This window comes from Musa acuminata, chromosome BXJ3-11 (genome assembly GCF_036884655.1).
Source record: "Musa acuminata AAA Group cultivar baxijiao chromosome BXJ3-11, Cavendish_Baxijiao_AAA, whole genome shotgun sequence".
NCBI classification, from domain to species: domain Eukaryota; kingdom Viridiplantae; phylum Streptophyta; class Magnoliopsida; order Zingiberales; family Musaceae; genus Musa; species Musa acuminata.
Window position 1 is genome coordinate 4,040,558 of NC_088359.1, and position 24,328 is coordinate 4,064,885.

General features: G+C 37.9%; 5 protein-coding genes across 11 annotated transcripts; 2 read left to right on the forward strand and 3 right to left on the reverse strand.

Annotated features, from left to right (window-relative positions):
* Positions 1-2,035: 2,035 nt before the first annotated feature.
* Positions 2,036-2,709, reverse strand: LOC135653064 (calvin cycle protein CP12-1, chloroplastic-like). The gene has a single exon (XM_065174513.1). It carries the CDS (start codon positions 2,660-2,662, stop codon positions 2,258-2,260), a length of 405 nt encoding a protein of 134 aa, XP_065030585.1. The 5' UTR covers positions 2,663-2,709; the 3' UTR covers positions 2,036-2,257.
* A 667-nt stretch (positions 2,710-3,376) lies between these two features.
* On the forward strand, positions 3,377-7,839 carry LOC103970889 (uncharacterized). Of its 6 annotated transcripts, none has more exons than XM_065174955.1 (8): positions 3,377-3,587; positions 4,599-4,664; positions 4,778-5,008; positions 5,102-5,275; positions 5,457-5,563; positions 6,789-7,246; positions 7,330-7,469; positions 7,536-7,839. In XM_065174955.1, exons 2-7 carry the CDS (start codon positions 4,650-4,652, stop codon positions 7,428-7,430), a joined length of 1,086 nt encoding a protein of 361 aa, XP_065031027.1. In that variant the 5' UTR covers positions 3,377-3,587; positions 4,599-4,649; the 3' UTR covers positions 7,431-7,469; positions 7,536-7,839. The 6 variants fall into 6 exon arrangements, with proteins under 6 accessions (XP_065031027.1, XP_009383084.3, XP_065031028.1 ...); XM_009384809.3 differs by having other exon boundaries at positions 7,330-7,416; XM_065174956.1 differs by having other exon boundaries at positions 7,348-7,469.
* Positions 7,840-8,200: 361 nt separating this feature from the next.
* LOC135653224 (argininosuccinate lyase, chloroplastic-like) lies at positions 8,201-16,717 on the reverse strand. Its single transcript, XM_065174954.1, has 7 exons — positions 16,087-16,717; positions 14,812-15,075; positions 13,760-13,876; positions 11,478-11,626; positions 9,488-9,779; positions 9,216-9,380; positions 8,201-8,697 (listed from the first exon to the last, which is right to left on the reverse strand). The coding sequence occupies exons 1-7, from the start codon at positions 16,522-16,524 to the stop codon at positions 8,422-8,424; spliced, it is 1,701 nt and encodes a 566-aa protein (XP_065031026.1). The 5' UTR covers positions 16,525-16,717; the 3' UTR covers positions 8,201-8,421.
* A 2,788-nt stretch (positions 16,718-19,505) lies between these two features.
* On the reverse strand, positions 19,506-20,462 carry LOC108951735 (large ribosomal subunit protein eL29z). 2 transcript variants are annotated; one of them, XM_018820583.2, is made up of 3 exons: positions 20,346-20,462; positions 20,103-20,206; positions 19,506-19,813 (listed from the first exon to the last, which is right to left on the reverse strand). In XM_018820583.2, the coding sequence occupies exons 2-3, from the start codon at positions 20,202-20,204 to the stop codon at positions 19,727-19,729; spliced, it is 189 nt and encodes a 62-aa protein (XP_018676128.1). In that variant the 5' UTR covers positions 20,205-20,206; positions 20,346-20,462; the 3' UTR covers positions 19,506-19,726. The 2 variants fall into 2 exon arrangements, with proteins under 2 accessions (XP_018676128.1, XP_018676129.1); XM_018820584.2 differs by having other exon boundaries at positions 20,350-20,444.
* Positions 20,463-20,676: 214 nt separating this feature from the next.
* On the forward strand, positions 20,677-24,078 carry LOC135653268 (GTP-binding protein SAR1A-like). Its single transcript, XM_065175060.1, has 3 exons — positions 20,677-21,005; positions 21,161-21,292; positions 23,528-24,078. The coding sequence occupies exons 1-3, from the start codon at positions 20,877-20,879 to the stop codon at positions 23,846-23,848; spliced, it is 582 nt and encodes a 193-aa protein (XP_065031132.1). The 5' UTR covers positions 20,677-20,876; the 3' UTR covers positions 23,849-24,078.
* The last annotated feature ends 250 nt before the right edge of the window (positions 24,079-24,328 follow it).

The window sequence follows — 24,328 nt, forward strand, 5'->3', positions numbered from 1 at the left end:
ACTTATAGCTGAATCAGCTAATGATCTAATTATACTTGGGAAAAACTCAGAGAGGCTACTTTGAGACAATGTGACTTCAATGGCCTACTAAAATACATGTATATTGATGGTAATCAAAAGGCCTCTGTTCTCTACTTGTTGCTACTGCAGAAGCTTTACCTGGAAGATGTTTGCTTTATTTGAAACCAACGTTCTCCATTCTTGGTTGATGCTTGCTCTGTGCAGGAAGGATGCTACTTGTGCTTGTTTCTGCCTCTGGTTTTCCATCTTGAGTTCCGTAACAAACAATCTGTGCTCTACTATATCTGGTCTTAATCTCCATCCACACAGATGTAGCTTGAAAACTCTGAAACATATGTTTGATGCCTCATGGTGTTTCTGAATGTTAATATACACTTTGTTAAGTCTCCATGAGCAATCATTATTGAGGGTCGGTGATGGTGATTGCATGACTTTGTAAATTGTTTCCTAGCCCAGGTTATATGATTCTTCAATTAATTATGTTCTTTGCATGCTACAGGCATGGCCAAATCTGTAGTTGAAAGGCTATTTCAACTTATTAGGTAGACTAGAATCAAGACAGGTGCCATATTGATCATGCTTGTGCACTATATATATTCTCTTTGAGTCACTGTCACCTTTGATTTTTTATGCATAAATACATATTATATTGATGGAAAACCACTCCTTTACCTACACCCAACATAATATGATGCCAGTTATAATGTATACAGTGAGCCATGTTAGGTGGAATCTTCCTTGGAAGCAACTTTATTAACAATGTCAAAAATTGCAGCCTCTAATGAAGCTACTAACATGCTTCATTCTTGCTTGATACTCTTTTTACATGCACATTCCAGGCTGCTATTAAGCTTGTTTCTGCCACTCAATTGCTGCATCTTCTCTCCAACTTGAGCAAGACTTTGTGCAAGATTTACAATTTATCACCTGTGCTTGAGTGTTTTCACCCAATTTTGTGGTACATATATTCTAGTCTTGACCTTATGGACCTTGTTGTTGCTTGGAATTTAGTGAAAAATATTTCAAATTTCAGTATGATATTTCATAATGTTGATACATCATGCTGAATCTTTATGTGCATAGTCATGCTATGGATTAATGAAGTGAACAAGTGTATCATCAAAATTCTTGTATTTCTGTTCTGTTTCAGGTTGTACCACTACCTAATTAACTTGGTATTTTGGAAATCAAGGCATGGCTAAATCTGTCATCCAAGGGTTGTTCAACTGAGAAATGGTATTGAAGTTTTGGCATTTAGTAGCTCAAATCAGGGCTGCCACCAACCACAAACAATGACATGGAGACCATATTGATCATTCTTGTGCACTTCACAGAAAATGTTAAAAGTCACTGTTGATTTTGATCCTTCAATTTAAAATGTAGTGATCAGCCTCCACCAACACCTCACACCAAGGCCATGTTCATTTATAAATATAGAGTTAGGCCTTTGCCTTGCCTTTTGTGTGTGTATATATATATATATTCAACTTTGAGACATATTTATGCATATCTCTCTCTCTACCTTTCTGAATTTGATATTTGCACTAATACCCTTGAAAGCTTGGCAGATCTGCCATATTTTTCTTTCATATCATCTCTATGAACAGAGTTTGGTACCAATCTGATGTAACTAAAACACTCAACTCTTCTTCAGCATTAGCCAAAATATTTTCCCTTAGCAATTTATTTTGGGCCTATCAACATCTGAGCATTACTGTCTGAAACATTAGTGGGGATACAAGTATTTTCTTCACTGCTTGATGATAAAAACTTTACATTTATGAAGAAGGGTATCATAATGAACAAACTACACTCTTTGTGGGCAATTGCAAATGAAAAGTATTTACTATATATTTGTAGATTCCTGCAGCAGAGATGTAAATAGGTAATAGTTATTTTAGATAATAATGCTATTGAAAAGATTGAAATGACTTTATGATCTTGCAGAGATGATTTTATGCATGAATCTTGCACAAAATAAAATAAACATACAAAAATAGCCTATTGCTGTGTGTGTCTCCAACAAGATATTAACACCAATTTCCCATTGCCTTCATTAAATAGTGAGTACATAAACTGTATTGCTATTGCAGAGTCAAAGCAGTTGTAATACAATAGAGTTCAGATGCAAGTAGAAGTTTAGGCAGAGAGAAGCCACCACAAGTTTCTGCAAGCATCATGCAGTGACGCAGTGTGTCTGGATCACCTTCTCCACTGCCTCTCCTCGATTACTACTTCAGTTGTCGTAGGTGCGGCACTCGTCGGTCTCGGGGTTGTCCTTGCAGTAGTTCTCCAGGGGGTCGGAGTCAGTCTTGAGCTTGTCCCTGGCGTGGCTCGCCGCGGCGCTGAGCTCCTCCACCTCGTCCCACGCCGCCGCGCACTCCCCGGCCACCGCGTCCCCCGCGCACGCCTCCTCCGCCTTCTTGATGCTCTCCGAGACCTTCTCGGAGATGTCGGGCGGCGTCGACGGCGCGCTCGCCACGAGCACCGTGCTGCGGCGGCGGCGAACACCGCGGTCGAGCAAAGGGAGGAGCCTTGCGTGGGTCTGTCGCGGCCTAAGCGGCTCCGCCTTCACGAACACAGCCCTTCGGGTGGAGAGGCTCACGCCACATACTGTCGTCGCCATGGTTACTGCCTGCATCTTCTTGCGGTTGGTGCTGTGAGTGGGAGGCTGCAGTACTGAGGTATTTGATTGGTTTCATGGTGCATTGGAGGACACACATTTCTTATCTTCTTCGAGCCAAGTGGAGGGCACGACATCCACAGGCTCGTAGATATTTACTGCACCTTGGAGTGGTACAACGTGAACGAGTGAAAGACTACTGTGCCATTAGTATGACCACACAAAGTTCTTATAGTAACCTTAGGCTCCAGTGTAGCGTGTGCTTCGCTTCCGAAAGGAACGAGGAAGGGAAGAACCAGTGGTGGTGGCAACCATCTCATTCTGTATATAACATTATCGAGAAAGGAAAAATTAGATGGAAAAGTAGAGAAGTAATGACATGTTGACTTCAAATGGATCTCGAGGAGCAGTAGTTGACTTAACCCAAAGTCAAAATCTGAGTGATGGTACAAAGAACTCTCTGACTGATGGTCTAATTTCTAAGATCAATGAGTATTATTGCTTAAGCCTAAAGCGTTAATGATTCTTACTCTTAATCTCTTATGCAATCAATATAAAAAACAAAAGAAAATTTTTCCAGGTAAAAAAGAAGAAAAAAAAAAGTAACATAATAATCAGTAAAAAAATTTAAAAATGTGTTTATATATACATATACATATATATACATATATATATATATATATATATATATATATATATATATTTCAAACGTAGTTTTAGTATAGTGCGGAAAAAAAGGGCATAACCACTTCAATTTGGCGGGTGAGTTCGGTTACGGAGGAAGTGATTATAAGATCGGATTCCTCTCCACTTCGCGCGCTTCTCTCTGTGTAATTATAGAGACTCCGGCGTTGGTTGTATCGGTGGAGGGCCGCTCGCTCCTCCGATTGTCGATCCTCGAACCAGTGAGCGCCGCGCCCTGTGAACCGCCGACTCATTCGAGGTAAGTGCGCTTCAATCCGATCTAAACCTTCCTCCTCCTCGATGTCGTCGATCGACCTCACTTGAACCGGGAGGTGCGCATCAAGAAGTAGGTAAACTATTGATGAGCATCGCTGCGGTTCGATCTTTGAACAAGAATTACACGGATCCTCTCGGGTAGGTGTTTAGGGTTAATACATATGCTTCTTGAATAGGGAGTAATCTGTGGTGACTTTTTGTGCCTTCTTCCATGATTTGATAGATTGGGAATTGGGCAAGTCCTAACAGAAAGAATTTTCTCTGTTCTGGTTGATCGATGAGGGCAATGGAGGCATGTTATGGTCACCATGTTCTAGTTGATCCGTTTCTTAACTCTGCTGCCACGAGCCTTTTTCTTTGGGGGATGGTGATTGATTCTTTCTCCTCCCATCCACTCCCTCTGCTAGCTTAGGAGGGAACCGAAGGCGGCCTCCTGCCTCATTGTAGGCTGACGGCTGGAGATCAGCGGTTACCTGGACGTGCATCTCCGCCACCTGGATTATGATCTGTGGTCTTTTCAGTGCCTTCAACAGGTTGGTTGGTTAGGGAAATCGAGGCACAGCATTTGCCTCAGGGAAGGGTGTTGGGATATGAAAGCGTCCACTGGTTATCAGGTTGGGTTTTAGGGTTTAGGGCAGTCCGGCCCACAAACAGAGACGGAAAAGGACTTGAAAGCATCTACTCGAGCTCGTCTTATTTGAATTACATCAAGTTCAAACTAGAATTTAGTGTTTGTTATTCTTGACAAGTCAAGCTTGATGCATGACTAGGTTGGATCATGTTTGACTTGAAAAGGACTCAGTTTGAAAGAAAAATTGATTTTATTATACGATATAGATTTTGTATCCTATATGTATCATCTACAGTCGATTTAATGGATTTTATATTACTAGTCTGTAGGTCTTCATATCATTGTTGGAATCTCATTGTATATTTTGATATATTTTAGGTTGTATATATTTATAGTTCTCTGATATTTCTTTTCTGTTTTCAGATTTGCTGTAGTTATCTTGGATTACTATTCCTTGCAATATCAGTGATCAGGATGAGTGAAGCAAAGGTACACTAATTCTAACAAAATTATCTGATATTTCTTAGTTTGCCTGCAATTTAAGTAGATTTGGATTTACTCTGTTGAACACTAACTGTACTTATGCTGTTTTTTATTTACAGATAGATCAAGAATCAGGTCCTCTGGGCCTGTGGTTGAACAAAACTGAATCATTTGTGAACTCCATCCATATGAAGCTGCAAAGGAAGATTAATCTTTCAAGTGAATTAACTCAAAATAATAGCTTGGAAGAACAAAATACAGGAAATGATAAGCTCAATGCTGAACCTCGAGCTGATAAATTAAGAATTATCAATGTTCCAGTACTGATGCTGAAGATTGGTTCATGGCAGGTAGGTTCACTTTCTATGAGCTGAAGCAAATATTAAACTTAAGCTTAGTGTTCAATGTTTGTAATTCAGTAATTACCTCTATTGCCATTGTAGTGTGTATCGGTGGGTGAAGGTGATATAGCAGCCAAGTGTTTCTATGGTAAAAAGAAATTTGTGTGGGAGATGTTAAGATGTGGATCTAAGAAAAAATTCGAGATCCAATGGTCCGACATCTCGGCAATTAGAGCCCACTTCGCTGACAAGCAACCTGACATCCTAGAAGTTGAGGTTAGACTTGATTCCCTCTACGAAAAAGCATTATTCAGTTGTACATTTCCACTTCTCCTATATTTGCAAACAAATTATGTTTTTGTACGAATATTCTGTTCAAAATTATACCAAAAAAATTTCAGCTAAAAATGTTGGCATATTGTTGTTTTCATGTGACTTATGGATAATTTTTGGGCAGCTAAAAAAACCACCGCAACTCTTTGAACAAGTTTCTTCTGATCCAAGAAGGCACCCGATGTGGCAACCAATTCCTGATTTTACTGAAGATCAATCTCGCTTATATAGGTATGTAAACTTAAACTTTGCTTGTAATGCTTTCTTTTATTATTATTATTTTTGGTGAGAAAAAAATTGCTTATATTTACAAGAACTGTACAGGTACATAATAAGCCAAAACACCTCATTAAACAGAAAATTTTAAACTAAATTCTACAAGCTACCAACTATGATGTGGAATTGAGCATCTTTGAAATATCTATTTAGCTGACAAGAAATAGAAAGAAACATCAAGTGAGTAAGGATAGCAAACACTACAGAGGTAAACTCCATAAACTTCAGTCTAAGCAAACCTATAGATCTTGCATGATTCCAAAATTCATTCAATAGATCAAGAATCTCCATCGTAATTTTACTGCCTTATCTGTTTGAGCTTGAATAGCCCCAGAATATTTAGCTTTGGTTGCATTTTATAGACATGTTATGCTTCATGAAATTTTACAGGATTTAGAGTCCAGTTATGGCAAAGTGCTTCAGCGAAATAGATTCCTCCATGAACTACCAAAAGAAACTCTCTTTTACAATCATCCTCAGTCATTTTAGCCCTCGTTTAAAGCATAAAGCCAATGTTGAGATGCCACTCATATAAGCCGAGTTCCTCCACATTCTCTTTGTGATGAAGCATTCAGAATTATAAGTGTCGTTCGAAGTTACCATATTAACCTGGCAAAGATACATGCAGAAGCCTGCAAAAATCTCCATTTGGTCAAATTATCCTGAGCAGTAGTTTACCCAGAGCAAGCAGTGAAACTACAAAAGAAAGTCTAGAATTCTTTGCTTAAATGAAATCAAGTTAGGTCAACTGATAGTAGCATTCTTTTATATTAAATCTCTTGATTTCTTATGATTTTATATTAAATTATTTCAGTTTCCTGCTTTTCCAAGAGGAAAATTCCATTTCCTGCTAAGAATAACATCTGCCATCGTTTCTTTCTTTCCCACCTCCTTGGATCAACCAGCACAATCACACCAGAAGAATGCCTTACTGCAATTGTTTTGCCTCAATTCAGTTTATCAAATCTTATGATTAATATGTACATTCCCTTTCTATAATCGCACTGAATAAGCGGACTGTTGGTTGGCCTCCATTTCAGCTATATTTCTATGTTTTTAAAGTTTGCAATCGATCTGAAATGATACCAAAATAAACTGGTTTTTCTTAAATTGTAATTATAGAGTGCAATAAGATCCTTCTTCTTTACAAAGTTTATGCACTTGTCTATATTTCTTTCAGGAGACACCATCTTGAGTTCAGAGAAGGGAGTTTCCGGAAGCCTTATGACAAATTATTGCTTGAAAACAAACACTTGTTTAAGTTGAGTCACAATTTGTTCGAAAACGATATGTCTCCACTTTTTCGGGTGGTCCACAGTGGGATCCAATATTCTAGCACCATCCCGCAGTTGCTACACATGTTCAACCAACAAACTAATAACTTGTATCACTCATTCACAGACCATTTTGGTAATCAGGGAACTACAGATCTTTCTACTTGGTGTGTTGGCAATTCTGGATACATGGCTCAGTCTTTTGGTGCTAATTTGCCGACTGGACAACCTGTGCCACCATTTAGACTCGTTGATGAGAACAAGCCAAACAATTTGGGATGTATCAGTGAATCTGTTGATGCTTATTTGCCAACTGGTTTTCTGCCACCAACTGGACTTGCTGATGATAAGTGGCCAAGCTCAGGTTTATCTTGCTCATCAACTTACATATCTACATCGATGATCATGTTATTTAACTAAATTTATTTTTTTTCCTCAATTTGTAAGATATTGCATTTCTGGCAGCAGCTGCTGCGGAGCATTCCGGAGTTCTGAATCATATACCAAATATGGATAACAGAGCCTCAAGTTCAGGTGCAGTTCTCTGAATCATATACCAAATATGGATAACAGAGCCTCAAGTTCAGGTGCAGTTCTAACCCTTCTTTTACTTAATTTTAGAATCTGCACTAACCTCCCTTTATCTTATGCAGCCAATCTAGTGATTAATCCTGGCACATGACTCAATCTGCAATCGCAACGGTTGCGCGATTCTTACTGGAAGATGACTAGAAAAGTATTGTTAAGAATGTGCTCGAGTCATTGATGGACATGATGCAACCAGGCTCACAACCTGAAACCATAAACCATGAACCAGAAGAGTAAGGATTTATTTAGATAATGATGTAGACCAACATCATAACTTGTGCATTGGTAGATTGGTTTAACGTTGTTTTCAGTCTTTGCAAGGACAATGTGGTTTTAGTTCATTATTGCCACAGATTTATGGATTTATTACATCTTTGGCTGGAATTCCAACACCGTCACCAGAATCTTAATCTTTATACGCTTTTGCAACTATCAAAAACCCAGATTCGAGGATATATAGCATCCCGTGTTTAAAAGTAAGAAGACCACCTCCAAAAAAAATTCAGCTTGATCATTGTCATGTAACACATTGTGCAGGTGTAATTTTAAGGAGAGGAAAATAGAAAAAAGATATTTCATTTGAATTGTTAAGTTCCTGTCCCCCAAACATCAGTTTTAACTGGACAAGACAGGACTGTTGTCTAAGAAAAAGAGAGAAAATCACATTTCAATTCATGATAATTAGAATCTAAAGAACACAATTTGCAGAAAATTCATGACACAGTATAGGTTATTAGCTATTAGCATCTTGAAATCAGATATCCCTTGGCAAAAATTTCACTAAAAACCCAATGAGTTTGGACTCGATAAACCTTACTAAGATATGAGACCAGGTGTTAACCATCCACTGTAGCATAGTAGCTTTTGTTACATCCAACAACCATATTCATAACTCAGTACATCAAAAAAAAAACAACCAGCTAATGGTAGTCATAAATAAGGAGGTTGTAGTCATTGCTCTGTCTTCTCATTTTCGGTTTGACCAATCTGAAGCTTCGAAATCCAGAAGCTGAGTTGTTCTGCAACACATTCTGACCCTGTCGACCCGTAGGAGGAGAACTTGTTAACTGAATTTTCAACTCCTAGAAAATCATAAACATCCTCCTTGAAGATGGAATTAATTCCCTGTAGCTGGTCAAGAGGAAGCTCCGAAAGCTGACAGTTTCTTGCGACACATAAAGCCACACACCTTCCAACTATCTCATGAGAAGTCCTGAAGGGCAGCCCCTGTTCAATGAAAATGCAAACATGAGAGGAATTTTCAGAGCCAAGTGGAAAATTGACAAGTGCAAACAAACAACAGAAATAAAAGACAAGAAATTGGTAAAGAGATAAATGTAATGAGTGAGCTGCTCATGAATAATAAGAAGCAAGCCCATGGGCCTTTTATGCATCATTTTGAACTGTATGGAACATTCTTAGCAGGCCTATTCCTTTTAGAGCTTTATCTATTAACAAGATTGAAAAGTAAAAATATTTTACAATGATGACAAACTTCCATGGAAGTCTCCAAAGTGTTCAATTGAAAAAAGAAAAGAAAAGAAGATGAATCCCTTAAAGCTACCATGTTGCCTTCATTTCTTGAACTTCATAACTAAAAAGATCATTGGTTTTAATAACTGAAGCAACTTGTAGAACAGTTCGGAATTTTTTGGGGGTTGGATAAGAATATTAAGGTCATTACGAACTTTGTAAAAAAAAAAAAACTATTCTGTACCGATTATCAAAAGCAACAATAGATTTACCTTGTTCACAAGATAATCAGCAAGGGTAGTAGCATCAAGATGTCCAGCTGGCAAAACTTTTCGTATTCTTGCATGATTGAATGTGATGTTCTGCGCGAATTCAGTTGTTACTTCAAGCATCCCCAGTACAGTCTTAACACTGTCAAATAGAGGTTCTTTGTCTTCCTGTTTCGAGAGAAATTGTCCTCGCCGTCATATAGAAGCAACAAAAATTATGAAATTCTATATCTCAAAGGAAAATCGAAAAAGCATTTTCAGTGGCAAATATATACTTGTAGATCACGATTGTATGCTTGTGGAAGCCCTTTGCATAGAACAAGAAGGGTCATAAGATCTCCTACAACTCTAGCAGATTTTCCACGGACAAGTTCCATAGGATCTGGATTTTTCTTCTGTGGCATAATGCTGCTTCCAGTAGATACTGAGTCGCTTGGGGTCAAGAAACCAAACTCCTCTGATGCCCACAAAACCCACTCCTCACCAAGCCGTGAAAGATGAACAGCTGCTATTGAATTAGCTGACAGAAACTCCAGGACAAAATCACGATCTGATACTGCGTCAATGCTACACAAAAGAGATATTTAGGGACAAATCAAACAGCACCTGGATGAAAAATGATAATCGCAAGGAGAAATTGTGAAAAAAAAATTATATTCAACATAACTTTTTTATCATCAGTTTCTTTTGTCTTTATTTATAGTCATGAAACTAACAGAACATTGCAGTTGACCAGGAAAATCCTTTCCGAAGTTTCATCTTGAGAATCCTTAAGTAGTAGCATAGCCGCATTGAATAAAGATTAACTGCTAGAAAGTGTCAATTAATGCATGTTGCAACCCGGGAGTGATAAAGAGTCACCAACTGATTAATGGATATCAGCAGAAGCCTTAAAATACCCGATAATGTAATGTCGAACTATCTACTGAAAAAAGGATGTAATTCTAAATTAACAAATTGCAACAGCCATATTTACATAAATCACTGTTTGATTTTCATTCATCATGACAAATATTTCACATCAAACTAAAGTTAAAAATTAACTATAATACGAATAGTTACAAAACAAGGGATTGGGAGATTTTAGTTGATTTATCCAATACATAGAAAAAGATGTCCTACCGTTTCCACATAATGGAAAAAAAACTGAGGACCAAAAGGACATCCAGGGAAATTCTGTTTTAGAAGCACCCCAAATAATGCCCTTATTTATGACTTGCAACATAGGGACAGTCTAAATCTTTGAACTAATCCATCCATGCTTACACTAATATAATGCAGATCAGCTATTTTCTTTTTTCTTACTTCTTCTAAATCCATATTGAGGAAGAAATTCTGTAGGTATATGTTGGTTTGCAGGTCCAATATTACAACTTTGCAGTGTCATGGGTAAAGGTCTTGAATGTTTTGATGGTCCACCAAACAAAAGTGTAAACAGCTAGCATGTAGCTTGAAGAGATCAGAACTAAAAAAGATACCCAAACAATGTAGATATCAGAAGACCACTTTTAACTACATTAACTTGTTTGTGAGAACCTTACACAACAAGACAAAAAGGTGACTGAGAACCTTTATGTTATTAGATCTCACCAGTGGAAATGTAATTAACAAGTCACTGGAACATTTAAATTAACCATTATAAAAGCAAACGACATGCAGTCATCTTTTTCACTTTCACTAAGATATGAAGCCTCTTCCCTTACCCCCCTCTTCTTTCAGATAAAGTTGTCTTTTTAATTATTTATCAAAACGTCTATGTGTTTCCCCTCCTCAAGTCTACATGAACATTCAGATATGGGTATAATTTGCAGATTCTCATTTGAACTAACAAAAAGCATCCTGTTATGTAAAATGATGAATAGAGATAAGCCTAGTAAATAGATGAAGTCTGGGCTGGATAAATTATCGAGATGACCTTCCATGTATAAAATCCATGATGGCAGCAATGTGGGTCCTGTGGAAAGTCAACTATTTGTACAATGGTGCACAGGAGACATTAACTTTAGAACATAAGTGACTAAAATGATAAAAAAAATGGTGTTTGTAGAAACAAAAGAATTTGTAATTGCTACAGATTTCTAAATAACTGATTTCTTTTTTGTGATAAATCAATGAGATAATTGTCATCACATGATGATAATACTTAACAATCACATAAAATCAAATGGCAGGCAGTTCAGGCTGGAAACAGCTGGGTTGATGAAATACAGGTACGATGAACAACAGATTAACTTTATTTAAAGGTATATATCAAAATAAATATACCTGTTTCTCATAGGAGCAGCAAATCCCAGAGCATCTGAAGTAAGAAATCTGTCAATAGGAAGGCCAGTACCAGCCAACGCACAAGCACCTAAGGGGCAGAAGTTCATCCGATCCTTGCAATCAACCAGCCGACCGACATCACGTTCAAGCTACAACATATCACATCACTTACATAGTTATGCAAAGTTTAACTCAAAGAATTAACAGTCATCATTATAAAAAAAATATGCTCCTTGAAACATACATATCTGACCATAGTTTAAATTTTCAAATAAGTTAGAGCAAACAAAATAGTCAAATAACTCACATCTTAACCGAAAGAAATGACACACTGTCTATGATAATCATCATACAGAAATGTATCCTCTTAGTTTCTCTAGATAAATCTTATGCCTTCTTCAGTTGATGCTTTATTAAACAAGACCATAGAAGGCAAGCCTAGAATGCCAAGTGGGAGCCAAAGGTGTTACCCAAATGGAATTCTCAAGTCTGAGACTCGAATGATAGTCAAGCAGTGTTATTCTATGGACATATTATGATAGGTTTAAGAACCAGCAAAGGACCATTTCTGCAAGTTGTCATGTGAGGTCTATGATCATTATCAAGCCATTTTATGTCTATTATTATACCTTAAATTCCTGAACTTAAGACCACCTTTCATAACAGCTTAATGTCTATTTTACAGATCTATATGTGACTAATAATGATGAACTCACTGTTCTGTAAAGCCAAAACCTATCTCAATTCCACATTTTATCTCAAGGTAAAACATGCCTAGTAGATCTTCTACAAGCACAAGGCTATGCGTATTGACCCACCCTAGACCTTGAATTGACATAAAGTCTCATGCATTAAATCCGCCACCCCTTACCTTAGGGTTAGTGCCAAATATTTGTATAGTTAAATCTTTGGGAGAAAGAATAAAGTGTAAAATCTACAACCAATACAAGATCTAAGGCTTGGATGGACAACATATTTTGAGTCTAAAGTTTCCAGATTTATCATTAGGAAATTAAACTTAAGCCAATCAGTTAGTTGTTTCTGGATCAAGGTATCCTAACCTGATAGCTGAATAAGTAGTGTTTAATATGTATGCTCACTAGCCATTCTTGACTTCATACGGTACTTGATACAGCCATTGTAAGCACTATCAAGCAAGGATTGCCTTTTCGGTTATCAGACCCGTTCCAGTAATTTGTCAGAATGATATGTACCGATCTGTACCAGTATACCAGCCCATGATATGCCAATGTATACTGGTTGTTCAGCAAGGAAGAAAAAGAGAGAAGTGGAAAAGGCAGTGGAGGAACAAAGGAGGAAGGAGGAAGGAAGAAGGAAGAAGAGGAAGAAATGGAGGAGGAAGAAGGAAGAAGAAAAATGAAGAGGAAAAGAGAAGCGGCAATGGCGAGGCAACGGCATTGTCAAAGCATCAACGACAACGACGAGAAAGCGTTGAAGCAACAATGGCGAAGTGGCAACAACAAGGCGGTGGCATCTTACGTGAGAAGAGGATTATTATTTTCGTTTTTAATACTGATTTGGACAGGGCTCCACCATTTTTTTGAATTTTCTATTAATTTAACTGGACCGCAAGAAACAGGATAGTCGACATATCGGCCCATGCTTAGACCGGTATATACTGCCCGTACCATACTGTTTTGGGTGGTACAGCAAACAATGCTATCAACAAACCAACATTTCATCCACTTGTAGGCATATACATAGGACCAGCTTACTGCTTTCATGATCCACAACAGTAAACTAGCCTACATCAACTACATTGTAGTGCACTTCATCTTCTCTAATGAATCAGCAATTTTAATAGACCAAATGCTTCAACCATAGAGAAAGAGCTCACTAACCAGTCTTGACTTCACAAAGTAATTGACAGAGCTACTTTCAGCAATATCAAGGATCAAAAGTTATATACACTTGTGTAAGTATGACCAAGGAATCTGCTTATTACTGTCATGATCTACATTGGTAAACCAGCCCACATCAACTCCGGTGGAGTGTGCTTCACCTTCTCTACCAAAATGAAGTCTTCTTAGACCAAATACTTCAACCATCGGAAAAGTCTACGTTATTGCACGAACTTATTCCCTCAAACATGCTTTTAAAATGAGTTTCTATATCTTGCCTCCTTTATTAAAGGCTATTATTGATTGAGAAATTCATACATGTTTCCTGACATTCTTGGTAATTATATTTCCATCTTCTATTTCTAACTTTTATTTGCCTACTATTCTCCAATTAGAAATAAATGTATGCAGGATTATTACCTGTTCAACATATGATAACAAGAGATGTTGCAGCAAGACAGGTTGTGCCCTCTGTAGATGAGTGTAACCAGGAACTATCAGTCCTTCATTGCTCAAACCTAATTTGATTAAGGCCACCTGAAAAATATAAGAATTGAATCATATTTCATAGAATGTCGTATGACCATTTTGAACAGGAAAAAGAATAGATCAAGAAATCCTGTAACCATATGTTCAAGAAACTTTTCAACCTCACAGATCCATACATTATATTAAGATAACAATGTTTTTGTCAAGCTCAACATGCATAAAGATCATAGCATACTCTGAGACTCAGCATATAGGAACATCAAAATAGTTATATGCATGCCTTTAATTAACATGACCTCAAGCTGTTTCTAATAGCATAGATGTTTCTGGAGAGTATCCAGAGGTTGAGACAACCGAAAATGGCATGTCTCTACATAACAATATATTGTACCAGATGCACAATTAATGAAAATAATCTGCAAGAGACAATTAATGCTTCCATCAAGAAATATAATTCAAAAGTGTAAATATTTATTTGAGGTCAAAATTAATTCCAACATACACAGTTGGTGGCTTGACAATGAATGTTTTCTTCTCTCTCTAGCCAATTTCGCATAATGTAATTATAAGAAATAGGTTAACATGAGCCTAAATAAATTTATTGATATGAAGTTTTAAACATGACTCTCACCTGATCAAACTTATCAAATATTATGCATTTCATGCCAAATTAAGGAAAGAAGAGCAAAAAGAACCAACAAAAACTTGTATCAAGCCATGAGAATTTTACTTTGTAAAGTTAGATATAATATTACATTTACAATAGCATATGTCAAAACAGAAGGGTATATTTTCATAATTATGGTGCATATGTGGGAGTATGTGGGTCAGGAATTCAGGGATAATGAAAAAGGCACAATTGTCTATGTGGAGAATAACAATTAATGGTTTTTGTACATTCAATTACAAGATAAGCAGCATTCAGACAAAAACAATGAGATTTTCAGGGAAAAAATGCAACATACTAAATGAAATGTATGAACCTGAAGTTGTTTGATGGATGCCACAATTTTATCGATGGCTTCCCTACACCACAAGCGGAGATCTGTTACAACTTGATCATTTCGGCTTCTTGCGGTGTGGAGTTTTTTCGCAGGTTCCCCAATAATGTCTGTGAGTGCAGCTTCAATATTCATGTGCACATCCTCCCTATCCATTCTCCAAACAAACTCCCCTGCCTCAATTCTTCTCTCTATCTCATCAAGACCATGCAGTATGCTATCTCTATCGCTGACAGTCATTAAACCCTGCACCACAGTAATGATTAGAAAATGAAATGCCTTCTTCAGAAGAAATAAAGTGACAGAAGTTGATTCAAGAGTCGCTTCGTAAATATAATGCATTATAGAAACGCCCATTATACTTATGTAAACAGAATTTCTTTTCTAAAATCTACTCTGAACTTGTAACTCACATAATATATGAAATTTAATTAATAAAGCATTTTGTGTTTAAAGTGAACACAATATCCCATTTGTTCACCAAAACTAGCATCATTGCATAGTCTAGTCATGTCCCTGACAGAAAATAGATGGTTTTCAGCATTGTTAGATGTTCTCAAGAGATGAGATTTGCATAAAATGGCTCAAGTAGTGTAGCACAAAACCTAGAGTAGACTTCAACTCTATTCTCTTGGAACTCACTCCATGCTGTAGATTTCTAAAAATCACCAACCAAAACATAACTAAATCATCCGTTCCACAGGATGATAAACATGATTATTTCATAGAAAAAGTTCTTATCTGAATGTTTAAACACACTACTTTTGAACATTAAAAGAACTTTAAAATGGTCGGTGAGCTTTGGTATCAAGGTTGCTCATCTGTGGTCCAGTTGATCAAATTTCGAGCCAAAACGATGGATAAGACTGCATATATTGATCTACTTGCAAAAACCTTGTGGAATGGACCACCCATTTGTTTGTAGACGCGACACATCAAATAGTAATGAAACAAAGTTAGATATCCTTCTACAGAACCCACCAGAGTAGAGCTAAAACCCAAAACACCAACTTAACAAATTGAGAGCCAATTCCATCCCCTCTCTCACAAACTCTTCCAGAATCCCGAAAACTAAGAAAAGTAATAACCACAATTCCTACCCCAACTCATCCAGAATCCTGAAAAAGAAGTAAAAGCATAACCATAATCCTTGAAAAGCATCACCAGAAGTGAAAAGAACTAACACCCGCAAGCGTGATTTCGTCGAGCAACTCGTGCTCAAGGACTGCCGACAATCGCAAACGCATGACGACTCACCTGGTGGGCGAGCATCCGGGCGTGGGCGCGGCTACCCATGATGTCCTGCTTGTAGAGCGCCTTGTCGAAGGATACGGACTCGCTGAAGCGCTCGACGGCGTCGGTGACACTGTCCTCGAACCGCCCGCCCCACAGCTTGGCCTCCTTGGCCTTCTCCTGCTCCTGCGCCGTCCAGGGCTGGGTGGATGCCATGGCCTCCGGGGCGGCGGCGAGGATCCAGCGATCGGCGCGTCGGCGGGGTGCGGCCGAAAACGTCGGGAGGCGGCGGCGGCGGCGGCGGCAGGGGGTTGGGCTGCGTGTGGAGGAGGAGAAGGAAGGGAGCACGGGGTGGCAGAGAGCCCTCATCGCGTTCATTCGAAGCAGGTAGTCCGATAAATAATTGGATCGAGCGGGGAAGTGGGAAGGGGGAGCGGAGGCGACGGAGAGTCCACACTCCATCCCACCATCCCACCGAGAACGGTAAGTAATGCTCGTGACGAGGGTTCGTGAGTGTAGCGTGTGCCTGCCGTACACGTGGAAAAGGCCCGCAGCGGCCCCACATCTTTCAGCCAATGGTTTGTTCCCTGCCGCGTCATCAGAAGGATGGGTCCATCCCCATCCCCACGTGCCGAGGATTGGCAACGTGAATCGCGTGCCCAGTGCACGTGTTTCGAGCGGCCCCCTCGGCTTCGGTAATGGTGGCGTGCCACCTCATCAGGATGTCTTGGTGGAGGAGAACGTGTATGGCACGTGGGCTGATAAAAGTCTTATTATTTTTTATTATGACAACAAAATCGAATGTTTTATTATTTCAGAATTTAACAATAAATAGAAAGTCTTTTCAGATGTACAAAAACTTCTTTCTTCCAAAAAAAAAAGAAGAAAAAGGAATGAGGTCTTCAACACTTTGTTTCATATGTAAATTATGGGATAAAATTTTAGATCCTCAATAAGTACATTTCATTGGATAAAATTTTAGATTCTCATACATCATCATCTGATTGAGTCAGATATATCACTATCAGTTCAATGCTTTATGTATTAAATTTAGCTGATAAAATTTCAGGCATATCACTAGAAAATATTCCTACTTAGTTCTTGAAAATTTTGATTTATTCACAAGTCCCTTAATTTAGTTCTTGAAAGATTTAAAAAAATCTTCCATTCTACTGTATGCTACAAATTTAGGTATAGCTAAATGACATTCTGCAATGTGATAACAATGACCTCTTACACTGAAACCATTTTGTGGTTTTGGAATACATTCATGAGAATGGAAGGACTGTTCCACAGATCTCCCCTCCCCCTAAACAAATCAATAAAAAGATCATTTTCTCCAAGGAACTGATGCTACAAATCAATAAAAAAATCTTCCATTCCACTGTATGCTACAAATTTAGGTATAGCTAAATGACATTCTGCAATGTGATAACAATGACCTCTTACACTGAAACCATTTTGTGGTTTTGGAATACATTCATGAGAATGGAAGGACTGTTCCACAGATCTCCCCTCCCCCTAAACAAATCAATAAAAAGATCATTTTCTCCAAGGAACTGACAAAAAAAAAGAAAAAAGAATTTGGTAGTAAGTCATAAGAAAGATCAGAAGATGCTACCCACATGCCAAAAGCAAGTGCAGTATGAAGAATTAAGAAGAGTGCAATTGAGTTGTATTTTATTAAGTATAGATAAAAAACATTAAAAGAATAATTACAAATATACAGTTTCTAAGTGTACACTGAATCAATCCTATAAATATTTTCTTTTATGATTGAATCAATCCAAGGATCGTTTGTCATCTTTTCAGGCTTACATGATAAGATTGAGGGAGATAAAACACATAAAAATAGTCAATGAACATTGAGATGCCACATTTGCTTGCTGTCAAGTTAACCACTATAATTTGATGAACTTCTTTTTGCTTTTTTCTTTCCATGTTCCTCTTCTCTTTGGAATCTAATAGGACACTTCTTTCCTTCTAGTCTATTTGATCACGTTTAACTTTTTTTTTGCCACATTTATGTTTTCTTTGCTCTTTGACAAAAATAATTTGGACTTCTTTTTTGCTCACATAGTCACAAATCAACCCTAAAAACCTGTTAGTTGCATTGTTATTCTCAAATGGACTTCGAAGGTTCCTAGTTAGCCTGTCCATAGCTAAATTTTGACATCAGAAATAATTTGCAAAGCTTGTATCAGGTATCTCACAACATTATATCTACAGGTTTGTAGACTATTGGAATGACATGAAAGCACATGCATTCCAATAGCCATTAAAACAAGTTTACAATGGCCAACTCCCAGCAGTCCAAAGTCCAGTGAACAATCTCAAAATGGATAATCCAACAATTCTATTTCACTATCCTTTCAGACCTTCACCATTTAACATTTGACACTCCTTAAATGAATAGAAAATACAACCTAATGTTCAAGAAAACTCAGAAAATTTCATCCAACAAAAGTAATACGTGCATGAATATGAGAAAGAGCTAATCCAACAACTGGCCACATCGAGTAGATGAAAGCACACCACAAAGGTTTATATATAAAAAAAAGACTAAAAAATCTCATAACTCCATCCAATGATCACAAATTTGTAGTCCCCGAAAACAAGGCCATAACCTAGTGCGGAAGAACTAAAAGGCTAATCTAAACAGAACATGACCAGAAATATTTTTCTCAAAAGCTATTGAATATGTTAATATAAAGTCTTATAGACCTTAAGATTGTTTAAAAGTATATTAAATTATTTCTTCCAGACAGTGGACATGCTCAGATTCAAGACCAATCACAAGAACAAACATTCATTTTATAGGCCAATTTCAGAAGTCTGCTATTTGATTACTCATTGACAGCAATATTCTGAAGACATTAAATCCTTCATCAGCACCAAGAACACAGATGCACTGAGCACGAAACAAGTATGAACTGCAACAAAGCTCACGTAAAAGGGGAAAAAAAAAAAAAAAAACTCAGAGCACAAATAGAAAATCAATAAGTGGTTTGCCAAAGTCCTGTCCTCTAAAGAAGCATGTGACTTGTAGGCCTTAGCACTTTGCAGAATCACAAGTCAAGGGTTTTTTCTGCCTGATTCAGTTTTACGCAGCCAGTGAATAAAACAACAATAAAATATATCTGGATTATCATCACAAGAAATGTCAATCTATAAACACAGTGATACAACAGCACATCTTGATATTACATATTTAATGAAACATTAGAAGGTGATACACTCTTTATCACGTGATGCCGATCAATGAAGTATATATATATCCAGATATGCCTAAACAATAACTTCAATTAAGAAGTACACAATGTTAAGAAGGCAATTATTGCATGAGAATTTTATGACTCATTTATATGGAGAGAGAAGTAGATAAATAAAATTGCTATTTGGGATGCCCTAAAAAAGCCTATTACAAGAATGAGAACACAAACTGGAACCACAAGATCAACAAGTCATTTAAATTGCTGCATAGAAGATAAATAATGACACAAAAACTAGTTTGGCCTAGAAGTTGTCTGACATACTGGCTAAAGCAATCCAACAGTGCCCATTTTTGCTCATCAGAAGTCGAATTAATATTGTTCAACAATGCGAGAACAAAAGCTTAGTTAATTCCTAAGGGGAAAATACAGCTAGATCCATTTTCCATTGTCTACTCCTCCATCTCCGAACCCGAGGCACCATTCTTCTTGTTATGCTTTCTTGCGTACCTTTGGTTCCTCAGAAACTTTGGATCCATCTGCAAAACCCATAAATAAGAACCCAAATAATATAAAAAACAAATATTTGATGCAAATTAGCAAATCCACGGGCAAAATAACATTCCAGAGATGCTACCAAAGCAAACCCGATTAATACATCTCATAAGGATACAACAAAAAGGAGGAAAAACATCATCTGGGAACACTACGTAAGCATACAAGAAGAACCATATACACTGCCTAGTAAAATCTACTAAAAAGGAAAGAAAAAGACAAAATGGCGAAAACAAGATTAGAAGAAGGGAAAAGATCGAGAAAGACCAATACCCCTTTGGTGGAGGTGTGGCGATGCTTTCGGGGCTTTTTGATCCCGTTCTTGTGAGCTTTGTAAGACTGGTTGTGAGCCGTGTGGTTCTTCGACTTAGCCATTTCTAGATCCAGAGAAGACGGTTTCGAACAATTAGCCAAAATGGTACGGAATCCAAAGCCAAAAGGCGATTTTGAAGGCTAAACGTCGAAGGAATATGCCAAGCGAAGGTGGAACAGGTCGATTCGGAGAAAGAGTATTACCAACCAAAGCTGAGGAAGAAGGCGGAGCGGTCGCTTCGATGCTCCTTCGGTGCCGAGTAGGGTTTGGAACACGAAGTCGATGTAATCCATTTTATACGGCCTCTCGTTCGAATGTTGTACTTATAGTAGAATGACGGATATGTCCTTCCCGTCGACGCAATTTATTGGGCCAAGCCAAGATTTCGTCCCTTGAATCGTGTTCATCGTCGTGGACTGAAAACACCGGTAACATTCCGATACGAAACATCAGAACCGGCCGGTCCGGTAAACTGAGGCCAGCTCGTCCCCGTATAAATACTTCGCTATGGAGTGGCTCCGTGGCGAACGCGTGACCCTTTGCTTCGTCCTCTCGGTACTCCCCCCTCTCGCCTAGGGTTCGCCCCCTCGCTGGTGCTGTTGGATTTCCGGCCACCAGATCGCAATCAACCACTTTCGATCATTGGATCCGATCTCTTCCGTCAGGGATCCGCTAGAACTGTGTGGGGTTTCGGCTTCTCGGTCGTATCTGGGGGTAGATTCTTGCCGGCGACCATGTTTCTTATAGATTGGTTTTACGGAATCCTCGCCTCGTTGGGGCTGTGGCAAAAGGAGGCTAAGATCTTATTTCTTGGACTCGATAATGCGGGGAAAACGACTCTGCTTCACATGCTTAAGGATGAGGTAATCTCGGGATTCGTAATCTTTTTCGCTTTGTCTATTTTTTAATCATTAAGCTTGGATTTGTGTTGGAAGCTTTGATTTTTATGCTTGTTGGGAGCCTGCGAATACCTTTTTCTGATTTTTCGGTGAATTTTTTGGTGTTCGTTGTATGGTAGAGGTTGGTCCAGCACCAGCCAACACAGTATCCGACGTCGGAAGAGTTGAGCATCGGGAAGATCAAGTTCAAGGCTTTCGATCTGGGTGGGCATCAGATCGCTCGCCGTGTCTGGAAGGACTACTATGCGAAGGTCTTATTTCCAACCAGAATCTCATCGATACATCTTAATTGTTTCTCCAGATATTAAATGGTTTGAATTTTCTGATAATTATGATCAGGAACTCTCTTAATTCGTTCTTCTTGATCGCCGTTGGTTCTTAATCGACGCATCTCATTGATGGAAATAGCATAGTAGGAATCGATCTGTTGTGAGCTATGTGAAGTAGAATAAAGAAAAATAACAAGAGTTGTTAAGAATTCTATGCTTATTTTCCAAAATGTCTTTCTTAAGAAAATTGTTGCACTGAATGTTATCTCATAACAAGTAATTAATTCACTTAAGTTATCGCAGAGAGTAGTTACAATTAGCTTATTTTAAATGCACGTGCAGATTGTCTTTTGATTTTTGCAAACGAAACATTGCAATTTTGAGTTATGAATTTCCAGTTTGATTACAATTCTTAAAAGGAAAGTTTTGAACTTACTTCATCTATCATATGCATAGATTTGGTACTACTGAGTTTGATTTTTTACTTATGATTGATTTCCCTGAGGAGATTTTCCATCCAAGGCCCTTTTCATTATTTTTCCCTTAAAATAATTCAATCTTATGGTTCCCTTCTTCAGTGGAGTAATATGAGAGAATGGAGATCATCACAAATGCATATAACTCTTCAATCTTAACTAATATGAGGACATGCTCCATTTTGATCATATAAATGTCCCTTAGCAATTAATTGATCATTTATTTTAAACTTTTCGTGTGCTGCTCAGATCACTCAACCATGACCCCCCCAAGTTGGTTATTCCAGGTTAAGTTTTGTTAGAAGAATTGGCTTTGTTATGTCAATCTTTCTAGAGTTCCCATTTGTTTCTTGTGTCTGTATGTGTGTTATTATACTCTTTTATTCCTTTGACAAATTTACTGTCATTATATGTTGGTTTCTTTTCTGTTTCATGTCTTATGGCTTTAGATGATATGTTAATCATTTTAATCTACTGTTGCTTTTAATAAGTCCATCTAGATATATGTAGACATATGTAGAACAAATCTAGTGTCTACAACGGCAACAAAAAATGTAAACTCCATCTAATTAGGGTAAGTTATATTGTTTTTTTTGTGAACTTATCAACGGTTTGAGTCATCGAAATAGCCTTCTTACTTATAATAGTAAAACTGCATAGTTGTTAAATCATGCAATGGTGAGAGCCTCATGCATTGACTAATATCTTTTTAATGGAAACATTCCTTATAATTTTCTTTTCTACTAGCCGTAAACGTCATTCTCAATATTCTAATTTGAAGGATACTAGCTTTTTGGATAATTCTATTTCTTAAGCACTTGACATTCTGATCCATGGAGTGTGGCAAGTATTACATCTATCTTGAAGCTTTTTGTCCCCTTTAATTTAAGAGGGCACACAAATATCGTACATTATGCCAAACACCCTTCTCTGCTTTGACTGTCAGGGTCTACCATATGAATAATATTTACTTTCGTTGCTGCCTTCCATTGGATGGTAGATTCATTGTTTTGAAAACTTGGCTTTTGGGTGCCCCTTTCCCTTTTTCATCGATTCCAATTATAGGTTTGCTTGATCTTAAATATCTAGTTAGCTTAAAACCGAAGAGAACCTTGTAAAATGGAATGTTCTCTCTTATTCAAAATTGAGCTTTCAAGAGCTTAGGATTAGAGCACAAGTGGCCTTTTAGGAGTTTAGGATTCTTGTAGGTTCCAATTATGAGTTATTGGATTTTGCCAATTGGGATTGTGACAATCTTTGCATGGTTGTTTAAGTGGAACAAGAATGTCATTAGGTTATTGAGATTCCAAGTATATCAGGTTGTAGGTGAGTTTCAAAACTATAGGCAGGTGGAACTTCAAAAACCAGCAAGTATATATGTCAGGAAAACACCGATGGCTGTGGATATGATGCAGGTAAGAAACTTTGTATATAATTCATGGTAAATAGAAGTGGATGGTATGGAGGTGGATGGTGTAGATATAAAGCAAGGATGGAAAAGTTTGACTGAACATAGTTTCTTCCTCTATCTAATATAAGTCTATTGTGTGTCATGTACGTTCCTGCATTGGTTAAGTTTGAGTTTCTAATTGGCCAAAGCCTTGATGAATTGTTTGTTCAGTTAGGTGCAATTCTATTATCTTGAATATTGCCTTTGGTGAAGAGGATTGACAACTTGAATCTCATTCATGAAGATGGTAGTTAAATATTCTATGGTTAGATGTTTTAATTTCTTTGGCAGGTAGATGCAGTGGTTTACTTGGTAGATGCAGCTGACAAGGAGAGGTTTGCAGAGTCGAAGAAGGAACTCGATGCCCTCCTTTCAGATGATGCGCTGGCGAACGTCCCGTTCCTTATATTGGGTAATAAGATTGACATACCATATGCAGCATCTGAGGATGAGCTACGCTACCACCTGGGCTTGAGCAATTTCACCACCGGCAAGGGCAAGGTAAACCTGGCGGACACCAACGTTCGCCCCTTGGAGGTCTTCATGTGTAGCATCGTTCGCAAGATGGGCTATGGAGAGGGCTTTCGATGGATGTCACAATACATCAAGTAGACATGCTCCCTGTGCCGAGACAAAACAGCTCATGGTATTTTCTACCCTGGTCCTCAGGTTCTTATTGAAGCTGCTTATCCTGTTAGGTTTTTAATCATTTCATTGTGATGTTGAAGAAGGAACAAACATATCTTAGCGATATAGTTTGTCGTTTGCACGTTCAATCCGTGACTTTCTTAGTTGCTTGTAAATATATTTATCTTAAGTTAATACAATTTGTTTTTCTGTAATCTTGTTGAAAGATGTCCCAGAGTTTGATGGCAAATATACTTTGTTATAGTTGGGTCAGTGTTTCTGATTAATACATAGCTAGAATCACAAGCGTGCTGTATTTTTGTTGCTCTTTTAATTGCGGATTTGATCGAAGGTAGGAATTGAAAGCTTTTTTAAGGGCAATAGACGTTTAGCTTTTAGATCGCTGTTATCTTACTAATTGTTGGTGACTCCTAAAAGATGATAAGAGTAAGAGTTTATCTTCCT